The 17,599-nt window shown below is 48.4% G+C and overlaps 1 protein-coding gene across 3 annotated transcripts in view; it reads right to left on the reverse strand.

Moving 5' to 3' along the window:
• Nucleotides 1–7,465, reverse strand: part of PCDH19 (protocadherin 19) — a 107,607-nt gene extending 100,142 nt beyond the window's left edge. For 2 of the 3 annotated variants that reach the window (XM_065900833.1, XM_065900832.1), the window contains exons 1-2: nucleotides 5,319–7,465; nucleotides 1,400–1,727 (exon numbers count right to left, since the gene is read on the reverse strand). In XM_065900833.1, the coding sequence (XP_065756905.1) occupies nucleotides 1,400–1,727; nucleotides 5,319–7,465 (2,475 nt within the window). Of the gene's footprint in view, nucleotides 1–1,399; nucleotides 1,728–2,408; nucleotides 2,550–5,318 lie in introns of all 3 variants that reach the window. The other variant, XM_065900831.1, reaches the window with a different exon arrangement.
• Nucleotides 7,466–17,599: the final 10,134 nt, after the last annotated feature.

Genomic DNA, 17,599 nt, shown 5'->3' on the forward strand with positions numbered 1-17,599 from the left:
CTAGCATAATACTGGATTTTCAATAAATCCTTACTTATAGATTTATAGATTGACAATATTGGTGTCTCTGCTGCTAGAAGAAAATCATCAGTTTCTAATGAAAAGCACTGCTTTTTGGCCCCATTAATTCTGATGAGAAATATTTTTCAGGAACTAGGAGGAGCAGTTGATAAAAGTGATCCTAAAACCCTTTGCCCTATGAAATTGATATAAATACTATCAGGCCATTTTATATGCATCCCAGCCCAGGTATGTTAGGCTGAATTATTTCTGAGGCAGGGAAGTGTCACTGAAACAGCACTCGCCAGAGTTATAGAGCCCTGCAATCTAGTCCTTCCTCTCTCTCTCTCTTGATATCCCTGCCCAGTGAGTCTGAACAAGTCCCTTAGCATCTCTGGACCTCCATTCATCATCTACTGAAGGGCAACCTATTAAGATACCTGACTGTAAGGATCAAAGAAGACAAAGGTTGTGAAGTGCTCTCCAAGTATGTAGTATTCCTTTCATTAGTGGCCTGGAAGAGGGCATATGCCTCCCAGTGCATTAAATTTCCAACCAAAGAGGGACTTAAACAATTCAAGGAAAAATGAAATTAACTTAAGAGCTGTTATTTATAGCCTTCCACCCAGCCACCAACCTACCATCATCCACGTTACTACCCTACTACCCTGAAAAATTTCAATAGACAGCAAACACTGGACCACATAGTGTCCAAAAAAAAAAAAAATGCTTCCATTTGAAAACAGTCATTCCTGGTAAAGAGAAACAGAGCTAACTCAAATACATAGTTAATTCCTGAAATTTTCATTATTAGTGACAGTTTCAACCTCCTCATTTGTCAAATGTCACCATAAGAACTATTAAGAAACAGCAATGTGGCTTTTTTATATTTTTGTTTGCCTCTCTTTAACCGGCCCATCCATATTCTCAGCAAAGCACGTATATGACCAAAGAAAAAGCAAAAGGGGGCTTCAGAAGGCTGAATCACTCTCACACTAGGAAACTGGCCCCCGAGCATTCTAGGGCTCATCTATCTTTAAGACTACTTGTTGATTCTTAGCCACTTTAACTGTCATACTGGTACAACAGGCTGGCAAGCATACTGTATTTGCAACAGGTGGTACAATTCATATTACGCCAAAATACCATATAGGTATTTCAAAGGCTCAGACCTTGAGCTCCTACTCCCAACATCCACCCCTACAAAGGCTCAATATGTTGGGTTACCCTCTGCCCCAAGAAGCACTGGTAGCAAACCCTGACTTTGGAAATGGGCTTAGGCAGAGAAGTTCTCCCACCACTGCCAGGGAATGTGCTACCATAGAGGCTGATGGGGTCCAGCGAGCAGCATGGGAAAGAGGCCTGGGAGGACCTCACAGAGCCGCTTAGCTGCACTCACCTCGGGCAGAGGTACACCGTTGATGATCAGGTCTGGTTGCTGGGGGCCCTGGCTGTTGAAAGAGTGATGGTAGATGTGGTTGGCGCTGGTATTGCGGGTATTCTGGTTCTCCACATTCAAGAAAGTGCTCTCAGAGCGGCGGCAGCCCAGAGGAAGGGTCTGCTGGTGGTAGTCGAAATAGTTGAGGGACGAGGTCAGGGAGGAGCAACTGACAACGTTCATCTTGTCTGTCTCCTCCACATCCCGGGGTACCAGGCGGATGTCATTCTTATTGATTTTTTTCTTCTTGCTTGATTTCTTTTGATGCCCATAGGAGTATTCAGCGATTCTATGTGACAGAAAAGGCAGCATGTATCGCTAACGCCCTCCCAAACCATGCATCGATTAATAAACATTAAGCACCCCAGAGGGTTGCACCCCATCTCCGCTCCAGCTTCTTATTCTGGTGCATTACATCATCAGGTTTCTCCCTGTGCTTTCTACATGTGAAAACAAGCTGAGGGCTGTAAAGTTTTTATATTAAACATAGTAACCTCCCACTACCTCTCCCAAAGTTTCTATACTTTAGATTTGGAATTCCTCATTGTGAGTGACCATTTAACAAGGGTGTGGGGACGGGGAAAGTTGAGCCTATGGGAGAGAAAGCATGAAAATGCTCAAATCGGGAGCTTTTTTGGAAGCCAAAGGAACTCCTGGGTGAAATAAGAAGCTAGTTCTAATTTAACAGAAGAGGAGATAGAAAGAAATAAAAAATAATCCCCTTTCCAGTTCCTCCAAGCAATTGCCATGTGACGAACACCCTCAATCAGGTTCCTTGGTGATTGAACTGATCGATTTTGAACGGGAGCAAATCAGACCCTGTCCTTTGACAAATCCTCAGCTCCTCTCCTCCACACCCTCGTTCCCACTGCCCTAGCCCTGCTCCCTTCTACTCACCACCCCACCCCCCACCTCTCCTCAAGAAATCTGATAGCCAAACCCATTTGAACGAGGGGAAAAGACTTTTTACCTCTTTCCCCTTAGGCTCACTTTCTCCTCAGCCTTTTTGTCTTGCTCCTTGCTAATGGGAGAAACCAAGATGCAATGCAGACACTTGCTGTTTTGTCCTTTTTTAAAACAGCCAAGGAGACAAATGATGGTTAAACAATTACTGCAAAGGAATTTAAAGGTTAGTGCATTCAGCATCCCTCTCCATTCAGGTGTACCTACAAGCAGCTGTGCTGGAACATAAAGAGCTCAATTTAATTAACACTGACACAGACCCAGCAACGCGCACCAAAGACACCAAGCATTAAGAGACTTGTCAAAAGAAATACATTTAAATGTAGCCAGATTCTCAAAGTCATTTATTACTTTGCACACAATGATTCAGCTTATTGTCTGGAAATTCCATTTCTGAGCAATAATCAGCAAAACAATAGGGTTAATAAATAATACAGGTTGATCTTTACAAGAGAAAGACTGTGCCTGTATTCTCCCTCGACAAAGCTAATTGTCTGAATACAAAAAGGGAGCCCAATTCAAACAGCAAGTGCAGATCATCTCGCAAGTATCATAAATGAATGCATTTCAGTAAGAGGCTCTGCAGAGGCTGAGAACAAGAAACCTCTGCTTAATACACGGAAAGACAAGCTCTTAAACTTTAGGTTTCTAAAAAGTGATCAGACCAGGAGATTGCCTATCTCCAGAGGCACATTCTTGCTATGTCCCAGGGATCTTCCTAGAGCTGAGCAGTTGCCTTCCCCTCACCCTTTCTCTCTGTGCTCAGGCAGACTTGCAGTGAGGGCAAGCTGATGCTATTGGGGCTTGGGAGCAGATAAAATCCCAAAGACCCCAGGACTGGGGTTGATTTTCTTTTCTAATCGTTTAGAATCAATGAGAAGTTCTAATCATTTTGTTTACCCACGATGGGTAAGTTTGGCAATGCCCCATCCAATTATTCAGCTGAGGCATTCATTGCACAGCCCTTTCTGTATCGAGCAATTATTTAATTAAACTGTACTTCATTAATCCCAAACCAGCGCAGGAAACAGAGCTCTTTACAAAATACACATATGAGTGAAGTTGGAGAGCACTGAGATTCACTTTTTTTGTTTTTTTTTCTTTTCATTTCAAATGCTCTCCTCCCTGTTTAATGATCTCCCTGGCAAGCTCTCAGAAAGAGCTCTCACTTTGAGTCATACATCACCAAGAGGTGGCAAAGCCTTCAATATCTTTATTTCAACCTGATTTCTTTTCATCAAGGAAAGGGTCTTATGCATTTACTTTATGCTGAGGAAATGGCTTAAAAGAGTCCCCTCTATCATTATCTCCATATAAATAAAATTTTATAGACTCCTCATTTTTCTCCTATAAAAAATGCCACTGGCAGTCACAGGTTTCAAAGGTAAGAGTAATATTAATTTCCATTTCTCCCATCTGAAATGACTCGGAGCTGAAGGAAAGAAAAGTCATGGCCATTTCACTAGCAACAGGATTAAAGCATTTATGAGGCATTGCAGCTGCTCTTTTATGGCACCTGATTGATATTCATGTGTGGTTAGCATTTGTCTACTAACTTGTGTAACGCAGAGAATAGTAAAAGGGAAACAATAATTGCATGGCTGTTACATATTCAGGGGGCTCTGATTCACAGAAGTGTGCATTTCAGTTGATGTCAAATACAAATTGGACCTACAGGAACATATTTTGACTGATTAACATGCAAGCACAGATGGCACAAAAGACACACTGGATGTGTAGGTGTGTTGAAAGCACACACACACCTTGGTTGGAAATAGTAGCATCATTCATTTTCAGCAAACTAAAGAAACAACTTTTTTTTTCAACCGTTTCAATGATACACTGCTGGAAAAAAATTACATGTATTATCCTAAATTGGATATTGTAAGGAAGGGCTTCAGTAAGACCCTCCAAAGTGCTTATCAGGAAATCTTTTTTTAAAAAAATTACTACGTGTCATTCCAGTTTCCACATTTCTATTCCCCCCTCTCCCTCTCTCTCTCTCTCTCTCTCTCTCTCTCCCTCCCTCCCTCCTTCCCCCACCTCCCTCTCTCTCAGACATACCACACACATATTCTGCACACATTTCAAGGGAAACTGTAACACCACAGCCCATAGTGACATCCACTGGTAAGGACCAGCTCTTAGGGCCACAGCAGGGTTCCACATTAGAGGAAAGAACCATCAACTCCAGAAGATTGCTACTTCTAGTGAAACATCTGGATGCAAAAGTCCTGTTCCTCATTGGGATGTTTGGTCTCTACCCAATAACCAGATATTTGAAAACATATAGATGACTAGTAGAATTTCACTTCACATAGCCAGATGTTTGGGGACTGGATACAAAATAAGCCAAGAACACACTAAAACACTCTAATTGCCTGCTTCCCCATACACTCCTGTTCTCTCTTCCCCCAACTTTGTTTCCTACCTTAGACTCCCACTCACAGGCTTTCTTCAGAGGTTCTCTCTACAACAGGACAGGGCAGCTGCCAGTACTCCCTTTCCTTTCAGTACCTGTCCCCAAAACACTACAGCCCCCAAATCAAGTTGTGGTACTTCAAGGTTCTGCTAAAAATCAATCAATCTTTCTCTCTCTCTCATATTAATTTTTTTCTGCCATAACTTCATGGAGACAGCTGTGCAAATTTTAAAATGATAATTGCTATTCTGCTCATCATCATTATGTGACAGAATCCATTCGAACAGTAAATGATTGTCTTCCGGAAAACTGTCAGTTCAAAAGAATTGATCAACTTGGGCTGACATAAACTCCCCCCTCCCTCCAAAAAGAAGCGCTGTAAGTAGGGTGCATGTATTTAAATAGGAAACAAAAGCACTAGGGTTTTCACACAGAGACACAGATACACATTATTCACCCAAGACAAAGAAGGAAAGAAAGAAAAGTTGGCTCTACCTGCAGTTGTAGGTCCGGATTTCTTTGTTGTCTCTCTTGCACTTGATTGCCACAAAGATCATAGTGACAAAGAGGATGCCAGCAATGGAGCCCAGGGCGATAATGAAAATCAAGGACAAGTTCACCGAGCCCATCGACTCTTGGGCGTCGAGAGCAGGGGATAGGTAGATTAGGACGAGCGCAGAGGCGGAGAGAGACGTCTTGCCATGGTCGTGGGCCACCACAATAAGCTCGTAGGAAGCTTTGGAGCTCTCGCTGAAGGTGCGAGTGGTTCTGACCTCGCCATTGACCTGGTCTATTTCAAAGAAGCCGCGGTCGCCCTCTGTCATGTCATAGGTGACCCGGCCATTCTCGCCCTCATCGTAGTCGTCTGCTTTGACAACGGTCACCAGGTAGCCTATGCCCGAGTTGCGGGGTATGTAGACTTCAGCGGTGCCGTTGATCAGGGGTGGGGCGGTGATGACTGGGGTATTGTCATTGACGTCGAGGATGATGACCCGAACAGTGGAGTTGCTCTGCAGCGAGGGCAGGCCGCCGTCCTTGGCCAGCACCTTGAATTCAAATGCCTTGGTCTGCTCGTGGTTGAAGGATCGCAGCGCATAGATGTCACCCGAGTTGGGGTTGATGGAGACATAGGTGAAGACAGGCATGTCCCGCACCTGCGACGGCACGATCTGGTAGGAAACACTGCCATTGAGACCCAGGTCGGGGTCTCGGGCCGACACAGAGAGCAGATAGGCACCGGGAGTGTTGTTCTCCTGCACAATGACCTGGTAGTAGGGCTTGGAGAAGTGCGGGTGGTTGTCGTTCTCATCGGTGATGCGCACGGTAAAGGACTTGGAGCTCTGCAGCATGGGCACGCCGCCGTCGCGCGCCTGGATCGTGAGATTGTACTGGTCGTGCTGCTCGCGGTCCAGCCGTCCGTCCACCAGGATAGTGGAGAAGCTTTCATACTCCTGCAGCCGAAAGGGCACGTTGCCCAGCAAACGGCACTGCACGCGCCCATTGAGGCCGGAGTCTCGATCAGACACCCGCACCAGTGCAATCACGTAGCCCGGTGGGGCGCTCTCGCTCACCTCCACCAGCTCGCTGTTGACCGACAGCAGGTTGATGACCGGCGGGTTGTCATTGGTGTCCAGAACGCTGACGGTGACCTTGCAGTGTGCCGGGATGGAGTTGGGCCCCAGGTCCTTGGCCTGCACATCCAGTTCGTACACATGGCCCTCTTCATAGTCTAGGGCACCAGTGACCGTGACCAGGCCGCTGTGCGGGTCGATCTGGAAGAGTTCTCGAGTGCGGTCGTTGACGTAGCCATAGAAGGAGTAGACCACCTGGCCATTGGTGCCTTCGTCTGGGTCACTGGCGTTGAGACGGATGACAGGCGTGTTGGGAGGTGAGTTCTCTGGCACGGTCACTGAATAGGTGGACTCGCCAAACACAGGGTTGTTGTCATTGGAGTCGGTCACCTTGATGCTGAGGCCAACAGTGCCCAGGTGCGGCGGGTCGCCGCCGTCGAGCGCAGTGATGCGAAAGCTGTAGTGCGACTGCGTCTCCCGGTCCAGACTCTTCTCCACCACGAGTTCTGCAAAGCGCGAGCCGTCGCCGCGCGTCTTGATCTCCAGGCCAAATAGCTCGTTAGGCGTGAGCTCGTACGTCTGCACGCCGAAGCTGCCCGAGTCCGGGTCATAGGCGCTGTCCAACGGGATGCGCGTCCCGGGGCTGGCCGCCTCTGAGATCTCCAGCTCAATCTGTGCCGCCGGGAAGCTGGGCGCGTTGTCATTCAGGTCCTTGATCTCCACCTTAATCACGCAGATCTCCATTGAGCTGGACATGACCTCAAGCGAGATGATGCACTTGGGGCTCTGGCGGCACAACAGGTCACGGTCGATCTTCTGCTTGGTGACCAACAGGCCCGAGCTGGGGTTGATGTCCACCAGGTGCGGAGCGGAGTTGGACACCACACGAAAGGCAGAGGCCTGCCGTGGGTCCAGTGCAAAGCCCGCCTCGCGCGCGTCCTTGGCCACGTTGGCGATCACCGTCCCGGCGCGCTGCTCCTCTTCTACCGAGTACTTGAGGTTAATGAGGGCGGCCGCCTGTGTCCACAGTACAGCCAACAGCAGCAGCACCGGCAGCAGGAGCGACTCCATGGCTGCGCGGGGCTCTGCCTGGCCTCGCCTCTCCACACCCCTCCGAGGCCGACGCCGCCGGCGCTCCAGCTTCCCGCCGACTCGGGCCGCCTGTTGCGCGCGCCCCGGGGCCCCGGAGGCCGCCGGAGGAGTCTCGCCCAGGGCGGCCCGGCGGCGCGGGGGGGACACCCGCGCCGGCTCCAATGCTGAGGTTGCGGCGGACCGGGCGGGGGCTCGCGGGGGACCCGGGGGCTCCGGGGGGCCGAGGGAGCGCCGCGCAGCCCCGAGCCCCCTCCCTCCAGCCCGGCTACTCAGTTTTCCCCCTTCAAAGTTAGCCGGGCTCGACTGGCCGCAGCGGCGCAGGGCTGCGGGTCGGACGGCGTCTGAGCGGCCGGGTCGACGCGCTGCTGAGTCCTGACCGCGCTTGAGGCGAAGGCGGGGAGTGCAGTGAGGGTACAGCCTCTCAGGCAGTGCCCGGCCCGCCGCGGCGCACCGGCACTGGGGCTGGCTATCGCGTAGTCTGTGCACCTGGCATGCGCAAGGACCTCCCCGCCAGTGCTCCTGGATCACTGCGGAGACAGGACCTGCCTGGACGCGCCCCGCGTCCGGGGGGGTCACGCTGGCCTTTTCGAGGCCTGTTGGGGAGAAAGGGGGGTCGCAGGAGGGAGTCTGAGTTGCTGTCAAGCGCCGCAGCCGCCAGAGTATCCGGCTGAGCGGGATGGCTCTCCCCCGGCCGGCAGAAGAAGGGGGAGGGGAGAGAGGCTGCCGAGACGAGAACGCGCTCCCTTGCACTGTGGTTGGCTTCAGAAGGCTTGAGTGGCGCGTGTGTCCAGGATCGGAGATGGGCACGGAGCCACCCCCACAGAGCAGTTGGACTGCGGGCGTTTTCGTCTCGAAAATCACAGTTACCAACGCAGCCCGAGCCTCCACGTCAAGTTTGCGAAAGCGGGCCGATGGCAATTTGTCCAAGAAAATAGAAGTCCGGGTCTTTCCAATGGCCCGGGGGGCGGGGAATGGGGAGGAGGGGAGGCAAAGCGACAACAGTACCGGCCAGGAGAGGCGGGGCCGACGCCGCAGGTACCAGGGGCTTCTCCTCCTCCCTCAGTCTGGGCTGGGGTGTCGCTCCGAGTGCCGCCGCCGCCGCCGCCGCCGCCGCGGTTGGAAGCCCTCCTAGCTCAGTTGCATGTCGCTGGGGTCCGCCTCAGCAGCTGCCACGGTCGACGGTTATGTCGCCGCCAAAGTTTACTTGCGGGAGTGACTTGATTCCATCCTCCTGGAGAGGCGCTGGCCGCGCTGCGTTGGGCTCACTCCCTCCCGGGCGCTCCAGCACTCGGAGGTCTATCTCGCAGTCTCTTTCTGTCTCGGGCTGTGGGTGAATGTGTGAGAGAAAGGAAGAGTGAGTGTGTGGTGTGGGGAGTGTGAGTGGGGAGTGTGAGCGAGCAGGGGTGGGAGGTTTCGGATCGCCGATAAATCCGCTCAGCCAGAATGCCGCGGAGCGTAACGCGCCAAGGGCCCGTGCCAGGCTAGGGACGCGGGTGCCAGTGTCCCCCGGGCAACCGGGGCATGGCGCGCGGGAGCCGTGCTACCGTCTGTGCCCGCTCGTCAGTCTACCCACTGCGCCCACCGCCGCCGCTACTGCTGCTGCTGCTCCTGCCGATGCCGCAAACTACTGGCCGTGGAGTCTGGAGAGAGCCGGAGAAAGCCCGAGCTGCCTAGCCCGGCTACGCCAGGCGTTAGCCAATCAGCGCGCAGCCCAGCGGGCTCCGGGCTTGGGGAGGGGCCAATGCGCGGGAGGGGGCGGGGCGGGGCCAGCCGGAAACTTACACACTGGCGGGACTAAGTGGTACCCCAGCCAGCGGAGCCGCAGCAGGAGTCAGGGGAGGCCAGGCGGGCAGGCCCAGCCAGGGCAAGAAGGCAGGGTGGAGCAAGGAGAGGGGCGTGCTGGCGCTGCAACTTAGCCTCCCCAGGAACTGCGCGCCTCTCATGTTTGTAGAGATTGCAGGATTTGATTCTCTCGGCGTGTTTATCTCCCTCACATATCTTCATGTCTTGAATATAATATTCATATTCTTTTTCTCCTCCTCCCCCCTCCCTCTTTGTCTCTTCGCCCTGGGTTTGTCAGTCAGTTTCTCTTTCTCTCTTCTCCTTCTCGGGTAGTGGAAGGAAGAACGGAAAGGAGAAAGCGCCCCAGAGGTGGTCATTCATCCGGCTCTTGGCCGGTGACTCTTCACTTCAGCTAAGAACCACGGCAGCCATCCTCCTGGACCGTCACCCCTCTCCCTCCTTCCCCGGCAGACGCAGCACCACGCTCCCCCTCCACCCCCGGCCCAAGCAGGGCCCCTGACCCGGTTCGGTTCGCTCTTGTCTGTTGTTTGTTAATCAAATGAGATCTGTGGCGCAGGGAGTGAGCCGCCAAGAGGGCTGGACACATTTCGTTGCCCCTCACCCAACCCCGTTGGAGAATTTAGCTCCCTATAAATAAACCGTACGTTTGAGAAGAGCTGGTGGAGCGGACGCCGCCGCGCCGCGCCGCGCCAAGCCGGGAGAGCCCCGAGTCCAGCGGGAGCTGCGGAGCTGGCGCGCAGTCCACATAGGTCGCTGGCAGCTGGAGCCGGCGCCGGTGTGCTGGGCGCCCCAGCCTTCCTGCGGGGCCTCGGTCCTAGGGCGCTGCCAGCTTCGCTCGGGCGGTTGTGGCGACAGCGGCTGGTGTGTGCCAGTGATGAGAAGCGGGAGGCCAGCGTGGCTGGGGCTATCAAACTCGGCTTGCCTTCTGGACTGAAGGCGCCCTGGGGACAGAGGGGACTCCTCCCCGCCCCGTTCTGAGTCTCTTAATTAAGGTCACTGGCGGGAAGAATAAAAAGCACTTCGCCGAACAAGTTGGAGTGTTTTTTTCATCACAGATTGGGGGTGGAGGGGACCGGCTTCTGAATTCAGAATTCTTGGAAGAGTAAACCTCCCTTCTGAGTGAGTCGTCTCGGATATTTGGGAATCTTGGGTGAGCAAAGTCATAATTAGCCCAGCGACGTTGGCCCGAGTCTGTTTGCTTAAAATGAGATTCACTTTTGCCCTTTAAAAAACATTAAACAAGAAAAGGGAAAAAGGCATTTGAACACATAATAGGTTTTCTCAAAACTGCCATCTTCTTGCAGAGAGCAACCCAGCTGCTTTAAAGAATATATTTCTCTTTCCAAAAGGAGCTAGTTTAGCAGCCTTTACCTTGGAAGGGGAAGAAGACAGCTTCCTCCTACAGAAAGGAATTATTTCGGGAGTGAGGTTGAGGCCCCCTAAACGTGCATCTGAGACCAAGCGGAGGGCGCGGAGAGCTTGATCCGCTTTCCCCGTGGAGGTCGTTTCACTCTCTCACATTAGGATGCAATTCAGCCCAGAAGATGTAGGAGAAAATCGAAGCATCTGCAATAAGTATCATTTAATTTGGTCGTTTAGAGATGCGGGTGAACAGCAGAGCGTGGCTCGAGGGAGCCCCGCGGCCCGCCCGGTTTTCTGCAGACCCTTCTGGAGGAGAGTGACAACATGGCAGGCAACGCGGGCGCACCTCACGCGCTCCGTAAAGAGAAGGGCTCCATTTGATTTATCACAGTTATTTACCCTTGATGTCAGCGAGTGGGAATGAAGTGCATCTTGGTCTAATTAAAAAGGCCTAAAAAGGCATTTGAAATGGGTTTGCTATCTGATCACGGGATATGAGTTCGGCGTTTGGCAGCTTTCTAAAATATTGCTTGGACTATTTAAACAGAACAATTAGCAGCATACTAAAATGTTTGCATGCTCTGCTTAGAAGCTTTTAGCTGTAAACTTTAAGGCGATCTGTTCCCCTTTAAGTTAAAAAAGGATGATGCTGCTTCCTTGTGGCAAAGGCTGTCAGGAACCCGCTGATCAATAAAAGTAAACTGGCGCCTCCACGGCTTGATTGAGTGGGAGCAAAGAGTCTGAGAAGTAGTCTCGGCCATTAACAATCCCCCAGGTAACGAGAAATGGAAGAATTACTCAGGTAAAATGATTAATATTGCCGTGGCATTTGAAAAGATGCACACAACAAGATAAGAGGGCTGAGCACCTCTTACCTTGGGGAGTGCTAATAGAATGTCTATATTCTGCTGTCTTTTAAAGATAAATAGGAGAATTCAATTCATGTACAATGTCATTACCTTTGTAAGTGCAATCACATTGTAAAAACCTGTTCTGCATTTGCAAAGACAAATGCTCTCTTAGCTAAGGAGATCACACGTGGTCCCCTGGGTCCTGTTCCCCGTTCACACTCAATGCGCCCCTCCTTTCCAAGTAGAGCACCCCAAGTACTCCCAGCTATACTAAACCGCTTTATGGAAGCCAGGTATGGAGAGAGGCAGGGGCGGGTGCCTCTGCTTTCCTACCTTCCCATCACCCCCAAGATCAAAGTGATAGTGACACCTCCCTTCCAAAAAAATAGTTCTTCCATCCCCCGCAATCAACTTCTACAGATAACCCTAAGGCCGCCGTCCTTTGCTCTCAGAATGTATTTTTTGCGAATAGACACACTTTATCATTATACTCCACCAATGTTTGCTCATAGACACACCTGATCATTGTACTGCAACAATGTTATTGACTGAGTAGCCGAAAACACCTTCATGATCAGGAATTTATTAATTAATTGAATAAAACCGTTCTGGGTGTAAATAATAAAAACAAAAAGAAAGTTCCCTCAGTCTTAGCTTTCCTTTACTTCAATCCTGAAGGGATCCCCCCCTCCTCAGCCTCTTTAGAGACACAAGAGGGACATCTAGTGACCATCCTCAGTATTTTTGATCCAACTTTGCTGAGAAACACTAGGCCCCCCTAGGTATCAACTACAATGCTGTGCAGCCTGGGCCAGCTCTCTGGACCAAGACAGCTCTTGGTTCTGAGGCCAGAATCAAACTGGTAAGATACTTTTATCTTTAAAATTTCAGCCATGCCACTGAAATAATGCTGAATGGCAATGGAAGAACTAGAATGAGGTATATCATGTTGACATCTTCCTGAAATTCTGTCCCTTCTGCCCAAAGTGATTGCCCAATTTCTAGTTAACAACCCCCAGCACACACACACACACACACACACACACACACACACACACACACACTCCCAGGCATCACAAGGAAAGGCCTTAAGAGAAGCAGCCAGGGATGTAGGCCTGCTGGGCAGGGGTGGGGTGATTTTTCACCATCCTGGATGCTGTTTATGACACTTTTGAAATACCAGGAAGATAAGGGAAGGGGGACAAGGCAAGTCTTTGAGTCCTTTTTACTTTTTCCTCTCTTCCTCCCAAGCCCCACCCCCAATCCCACCCTGTGACAAAGGATAATAATGACAGTCAGAGAGCTGTAGCAGGAAAAACAAAGAGTAGAGAAAGTGTTCCTTACATGCTAAAATCGCTCATCATGACCCTGATGCTTGCCTTTTCCAAGAAACACAGAGAGGTAGGGAACAGTGGTGAAAAAGAGACGGAAAGCTATTAATCAGTCCAAGTCTTCCCATTTTGACAAGACCAGCATTCCTGAACAGATTATGCCCAAGTCCTTTCCATGCTTAACCCCTCTCATTAGGAATGGCACTTCCCAAAGGGCCAAATCCCTGCTGCTACAAAACTCATAACTGGTCCCTACATAAACACACATCATGGGGACTATTTAATTAGCAAAAGCTAAATCAGCAGATACATTTCAATAAATGACACTGCTCTCTAACACCTTCTGTACTATCCTGCAGTGACTACCTGTGATGTTTTGACAGCACCATTTGAGCTCATGACATTATTGCCTGAACCTTTTCATGTGAATTCTCTCCAAGTGGATCCCAAACGCTATTTTCCTAGGTGCAAACTCATACCAACTGTTATTGTTCCCCACCACCAGCACTTCTGAAAACAGAAAGCTCTCCCTTCAAAGGCACTCTGATCAGATCATGCCCATCCTTCCCACTGCTGCTTCTCTCATCCCAAGGAGGAGGGTAAGAGTGACATTCCATACCCCCACTACCACCAGAAGAAATGCATTCTTGACAACTTGGGAAAAAATCGTCACCAAATAAGACCTCAAAAACCAACTGAAATATAAACTGAATGCTAAAAAGAAGAGACAATTCAAAGTGTACAGACTAGGGATGCTCTCTTTTAGGCCAATCCATTTTTTTCCACTGCTATCCCCACATTTTAGTACTGCAACCTAGTAAGTGGATTCTAGGGGCCCCTATACCATGTGTAACTGCCTAGATTAGAGCTCCAGACACAGCTGGCTTTTGACTCCCAGCCTCGACTTCTCTCAAAGTCTCTTCTGCTATTTCTGGAGTTGTTCAAGTGAAGCAGGAAAAGATGCAGAAATATAATTGAAAGGAATGGTTGATGGTGCTGAAAGATCCCTTACCAAAATATCAGCCTTACAGGATGGACCTTGAAGATTAGTTTTCTAAACTAAAAAAAAATATCTATCTGGTTGCCTGGTTTTATAGGAGGCTGGGCTCTTTTTGGAGATGTCCACAGGACTGGAAAAAACAAATCAGATCTTTTAAGGCTTTGAGATATACAGTGATGGAGCTGGGGTAAGTGTGTGAACTCCACCTAGAACAGCCCTTTGCCTTAAGTTCAAATAGATAATAATAGCCAAAGAGCTGGTGAAAAGAGGAACACAAAAATCAATCTGATGAGCCAGCTTCCTGGGCTTCTCTAGATATCTTGGGCAAAAGATGATTTCAGTGAGGACCCCCGACCTGTTGTATACTCTTTCGTCCTAGATGACCAGGCTGGGCCTAGGTTTGCTCTTGGTTCCTCCAAAGCTTCTCCCAAAACTCAGGAGAGGCCTTGTGTAGCTCCCTGGGAGTTCCAGCTGCTCCACTGAGTGATTTGTCACTGAACTAGGAAACTTACTAGTTGGTTTAATGTCAACTTAAAAAGGAAAGAAAGAAAACTAATAAACATGAAGAACTACCAGTTTGACAGCTACAGTTACAGTACCTGGGCTAGCAATGTAAGTACCAAAGGCATGTCACATATGCCACTAACAGCACAATGCACCATATCTGTTCAGGTTGACAAGCCCTGGGGCAGTGGAGAATAAACTGAAAGATGGAGATCCCAGAAGTAGACAAGAGTACCATAAAGGGGACAGACAGAGCAGAAGTGACAGAAAAATCATCTTAGCAGCAGAGAAATTATGCACCTTTTTTGAATGAGAAGAAAACAATGGCTTGCCAGCTGGGAAAACATCCCGATTTGGGGTCCAAGAGTCTGCATATTGGTGTACTGGACGTGGGGAGGGAAAGCATATTAATTTGTGTCTGTTGCCTGCAGCTGAGGTCAGAATGGCCAGAGAGAACCAAAGACCTTTCTTCCAAAAGCTGGGACTTGGGAGGAGTAAAGAAAGAGGGTATCCTGAATCACAGAAGAAACCAGCTGGGCTGAGCGTGTCTGGTCCCTTTCAGCAAAGATCACAAAATGCAATGACATCAGTACCAGGCAATATCTACTCAGGGATACCAGGCTAGGCAGCAGTGATCAGATTAAGCCTTGTGCCTAATGATAGGCTGGTAAGAGAACCAACAGTCTTAGAGGAGAGCTGGCCCAGCTTGAGGCCCAGGCAGCTCTGCATGTTCTCTGCCCTGGGAAACAGTAGAACTTGAAAAAGCCTTGCCATCTGGCTGTGCAGTTTCATTTGGGGGAAGAGGTAATCAGTTCTGGAAGGCTGACCGAAAAGAGTGGACAGGAGATAGCTCAAAATGAGATCCATCAATGACTTCGTTGCAGCCCCAGCCAAACAATCAAAAGCAAATAGTCAGCTTCTAAAATCAATGTTTTATGAAATGATGAGCCAGCCAGTGGAGTTCATGTGGGGGTGGGGTAGCAAGGAGGTTGGGGAAGAAGGGTAGAAAAATTCCCTCTCTCAAGTCACCCACCAAAGCAAGCAGCTGCATTTCCTTGAAACAGCAGATTTTGGTCCCTAGCAAAATCGGAACTGCAGTCTCCTAACAGAGCAAAACAAAGGAGCAGGGAGCAAGACACTTTTGAAAACAGGAAGGCGTTTTGGCAACAATCACGGAAGGGCTAGTAAGCCATTGTGCTCTTGGGATCCATCTGCTGAGCTCCAGAACATCCTCCCCACACTCCACCCCCCATGCAGCTCTCAGATTGCATGCCCAGGGTCAACAACAGGGTCATTCAGAAAGAAACCGTAAAGTGAAAAAGACAGGCTCAGCCTGAAGATGAGAAGTGAGAAAATCCGCGTCTGATTTCTTCCATCCATGGAGATGTGGTGGGAAAGACAGGAAAGCCCTTCTGATTCTTGGTGCCATTGCAGAAGAGCAAGAGTGAGCTCAATTAAATTAATGGAAAATACATTTAAAATTAAAATCAGTGTGCAACTTCTTATCAGCTTAGAATTTGCTGCTGTGAGAGACCACTGAGAGAAGCATAGTGACTGCATCTTTAAGGAACTGAATAATTTTATAGCTATTAATAATTTTGTTAGTCATGCAATATAAGTGAGCACTAGCAAGCTAATCAAATTGCATGCTCCGTAGCAGAGATCAGGGCTATCTGGGGGGAAAAAATTTAGATAGAGTTTCCCTCTTCAGTGTCAATGTATATGAAGACGTCTTCCACAGACTCTTCTTCCTAATGTAAAGAGAATAGAAAGTTATGTCGTTATATACATATATATATATGTATTTTTTTAATGGAGTACCATACTTGACCTCATAGTCTGTGAAATCACCAAATTAAAACCCCAGCAGATGTAATCACCTACAAGAGTCAGAAGAAAATTTACAACTCTGAATTTCACATATTTTCTTATATGTTAAAGAAGATTCATGTATGGGCTTCTCTTCCTTTATAACTCAGGGCTCTGAATATTACTTGGTGGACCATTAACTTGTTCCAATATAGCATTACATTTTTCTAGCCAAGGAGAGTAAAATAAAGATGCTTAATTTAGTTCCCTTTTCCCTGAGAAATAAATAGCTGTCACACATCCAGAGCAGCAGGGCTCATGAACAGCTTTGGAACATGGAGATCAATGAAATCTGATCCTCTCTTGAGAAAAAGAGATCTACATAGAGTTTAACCAAAGATTTCCTACCATAGGCAGTCCCTGGTCATCAGGAAGCCTTTGAAGTTCCTCCCAGGTTTCCTGTTCAGTCTTGTTTGATCTCCTGTGAACACTGTAATTATTATAAAGCAGTTTTATAAATGTAAATTACAAATGTAATGTACATTTGTAAAAGTTTTATAAATGTAAATTACAAAATGTAAATGCAAAATAATTATGTCCAGCCTAAGCAACTAATTTCTGATTTCTGGAAGTTCCCATAGATTGGTCTAAGATAGGTGTTAGGATAATTCAACCTCCGAAGCAGATTTACTTGTAAGGATGATGGTTATGATGATGACTAACTATTTCTTTCCTGTTTCTTCACTTTCTCATCCCAGTAACTAATATTTGCACATGAAAGGACTTTCATGTTTTGATACATCCTTATGTAATGTAGGTCTCTTGCCAACTGTAATTAATCATGAGCCTTACTTCAATTTATTTTTTTCATCCCCATTTAAGCCATCACCAACAGAAAATATTACTTAATTGATCTAAGTTCCTGTACTTGATACTTAAGACTGACAATACGTAACAGTGTAAGACGTGAGTCCTCCCCTCCAAGGGCTTAGGGTCTAGCTATGGATATCATAAAAGTAGAACTACAAATACAAGGAAGTATTTATCATGTATCCAAACAGCAGTACTCAGCATTGAAATAACCTAAGTCCAAAGGAGTGGCTAAAGACCTAGAAGCTGTGGGAAAGTCTTTCAGGTGTGGGAAAGGGTGTTTGTAGAGGCACATAAGCTGCAGTAAGTTCATTGTGTTAGGCAAACAATTAAGAGTATAGTTTGGCTCAAGTATTTTTTCTACAGACACCATCAAAGTAATATGATGTAGTTATTAATGGCACAAGCTCTGGGGCTAAACAGATCTGGGTTCAACTCTTGGTTCTAACATTTCCCTAGCTGGGTGACCTTGGGCAAATTAGTATACTACCTATTTCATAAAGTTGGGGGGATTACATGAGATGATGCCTGTAAAGTGAGGTGATATCTGTAAAGTACTTCATGTTTTACATGCCTAGCACAG

The sequence above is a fragment of the Phocoena phocoena genome, chromosome X, assembly GCF_963924675.1.
Source record: "Phocoena phocoena chromosome X, mPhoPho1.1, whole genome shotgun sequence".
Lineage (NCBI taxonomy): Eukaryota > Metazoa > Chordata > Mammalia > Artiodactyla > Phocoenidae > Phocoena > Phocoena phocoena.